Source organism: Orbicella faveolata, unplaced genomic scaffold (genome assembly GCF_042242905.1).
Source record: "Orbicella faveolata isolate gen_17 unplaced genomic scaffold, um_ofav_v1 contig_26, whole genome shotgun sequence".
NCBI lineage: Eukaryota > Metazoa > Cnidaria > Anthozoa > Scleractinia > Merulinidae > Orbicella > Orbicella faveolata.
In genome coordinates, this window is record NW_028301554.1 from 15,245,001 (window position 1) to 15,247,456 (window position 2,456).

The 2,456-nt window shown below is 38.4% G+C and overlaps 1 protein-coding gene across 1 annotated transcript; it reads right to left on the reverse strand.

Annotated features, from left to right (window-relative positions):
- Positions 1–667: 667 nt before the first annotated feature.
- Positions 668–1,831, reverse strand: LOC149108270 (adenosine receptor A3-like). The gene has a single exon (XM_089295821.1). The coding sequence runs from the start codon at positions 1,767–1,769 to the stop codon at positions 858–860; it is 912 nt and encodes a 303-aa protein (XP_089151947.1). The 5' UTR covers positions 1,770–1,831; the 3' UTR covers positions 668–857.
- Positions 1,832–2,456: the final 625 nt, after the last annotated feature.

Consider the following 2,456-nt stretch of genomic DNA (forward strand, 5'->3'; position numbering starts at 1 on the left):
TTTCCCTTGAGAAAATAAACACAGAACATATGGGGAAGTCTAGCAATTGACACGAGAAGAATCAGCCAACATGGAGAGTCCTGAAAAAACGGGCCTTTCCGATGAAATAAGCGAGATTAGTTCGAACGAAAAAATCGGGAATGTGGCTACACTGATTGTCAGCGCGTTGCACTTGCAGTTTACAGTATCAAATGAATAAAAGTAATGATTTCTACGTGTAGTATCGAATTTTGGTAATTTTAAATTACCCCGCTATAACGAATATTTTTGCTGTTAACCAGATGATTCGTTATAACGGGGTCTTCGCTATAACGAAGACTCCGCTATAACGAACATTTTTTTCGGTACCGTGGCACTTCGTTATAGCGGGGTTCCACTGTAGTTGGGTGATACTAAAACAATAAGACCCTTCGTCCTCAAGGGGCACGGGTCATTCGCCTCATGGGCTATTGACCCGTAGCCCTTGCGGGCTACGGGTCTAATTGTTTATTAGTAGAATTCTTCTAGTATACTAATGTAAATGCTGTAATCTGATTGGCTGAGCCATTGCACACTTTCAGCCATTAGTGTGCAGTGGCTTGGTAAGGTCGACAAAATTGCAACGTTTCCTCCTTTCTCCGAAGTTTAGAAAGAACATTTAGAAACAAATGAATAGACTCAATGGAGGGCATTTACGATTTCTTGAATTAAAAAAGCACGAAATTCTAGGAAGAAACTGACAGCAATTCGAAAACGAAGCATACAATTTTGCACAACACCAAAATCCATAATATCACTATCACTGTCATGAATACATTTTTTGAAGTTTCATCAGAAAAAGGTGAAAAAAAGAACTTTTCTTTATTTAGCGTTCATGTTTAGGTGAACGGAACTGCTTTCTTTACTGTGCTTTTGACGATTTCGCGAATCTCACGATATCGCCAGTAGTAAATTAGCGGGTTTAACGAAGAGTTGAGGAGAACTAAGAATACTGTGACATGATTAGCTACTAAAAAAGACATTCGGAATCTATCGGCTTCCCCAAAAAAAACAGAAAATAAATTAGGCATGTTGCAAACGAGGAAAACAACATAGACAAACAAAACATTAAAAGACGATTTCTGCTCCCGGTGTACCTCAATCGCTTGATCCGGCAGCGCCTCAGTTTGATTTTGAATCTGATTCCGATGATATCTCACAACTTTGTACACAGAAATATAGGCCACGGTTGTCACGAGAGTCCCTGAAAGTTCAGTCACTACAGATACGTAGTTATTGTGGCTTGGAAGCAAAATAGACACGGATGCAAAGACACCACTTGTTAGCCATAACGAGATCAAGCCAAGAACAACACGATTCTGAGTCACGAGTTCTTGATATCTCAGATGGAGAAAGATAACCAGAAGTCGATCGACAGCGATGGCTGTTACATTTAAGAAGGATGCACAAGCCAAAAGAAATACACAGAAATAATAAGCAGTTAAAAATGTTGGACAGAAAAAGCTTTCACTCGCTGACTCCTTCAACATCAGTGCGCTGACGACAGCAGACGCGAGCTGTGCAAGCACTCCGACGGCAAGATCAGACACAGCAAGACTCAGAAACATCTTCTTTAACGTAGCAGGTATCAACGAGGCTTTACATAGGGCGTGAATAGAAAGGACATTTCCGAAGATTGCCAGGAAAGAAAACAAGAAGTTTATAACACAAAATACTATTACGAAAGGTTCGTTAAATTGAACAAGTTTTGCGTGTGCTTCCAACTTCTGAGTACAAAACGAGGCAACCATGGCAAACGTTGATATTCCGATGACCGTCAAATCAAGAGTATTTTCAGGTCGGGCAGCAAAACTTTAAACCAAAAAGAAAAGTTGTTCACCAAAAGACAATTGTAATCAAGACAACTAATATAATCGCTTGCTAGGGCAAAAACTGTTTTTTTTATTTGTTTTTCAAAGCTTTTGTTTAAAGCTCAATATATTTCTTACACCAAAACTTCTGTTCTTTTATAGATCTCGACAACAAAGCATTCAATGTGGTGTCTCCGATCTGTTTGTTTGCACTTTTCACATTAGTGTTTTGAGACTTTTATCACAAAGCACAACAACTACGTCAAAAGACGGAAATGGCAACCAGCCAAATTCAAATAAATTCGCACGAAAACGCGAGAAAATGAGCATAATAGGTTTAAGCAAGTTAAAAAGCTATCGTCGAAAGATTTGGTTCTAACGTAACTAGCATCGAAAAAGACGTAGCTAAAATAAATCCGAATCAACGGCCGGGGATATCTAAAAAGTGTCATCCGAGAAATAAATAATTATTATCGCTAGGTTTGAACAAAATAAACATAAGCTGTAAACTCATCAGTGATCAGTGATATTTAGGATCATAATACTCAATCATTCAATAAGGCCAAAGAGAACAGACATTTGTTTGCATTTAGAGATGTAGTATATTTAGTAGATGCAATGTCTAGA

Coding starts and splice junctions, on each gene's coding strand:
- LOC149108270 (XM_089295821.1), bottom strand. CDS start 1,769: ATGGTTGCCTCGTTTTGTACTCAGAAGTTGGAAGCACACGCAAAACTT.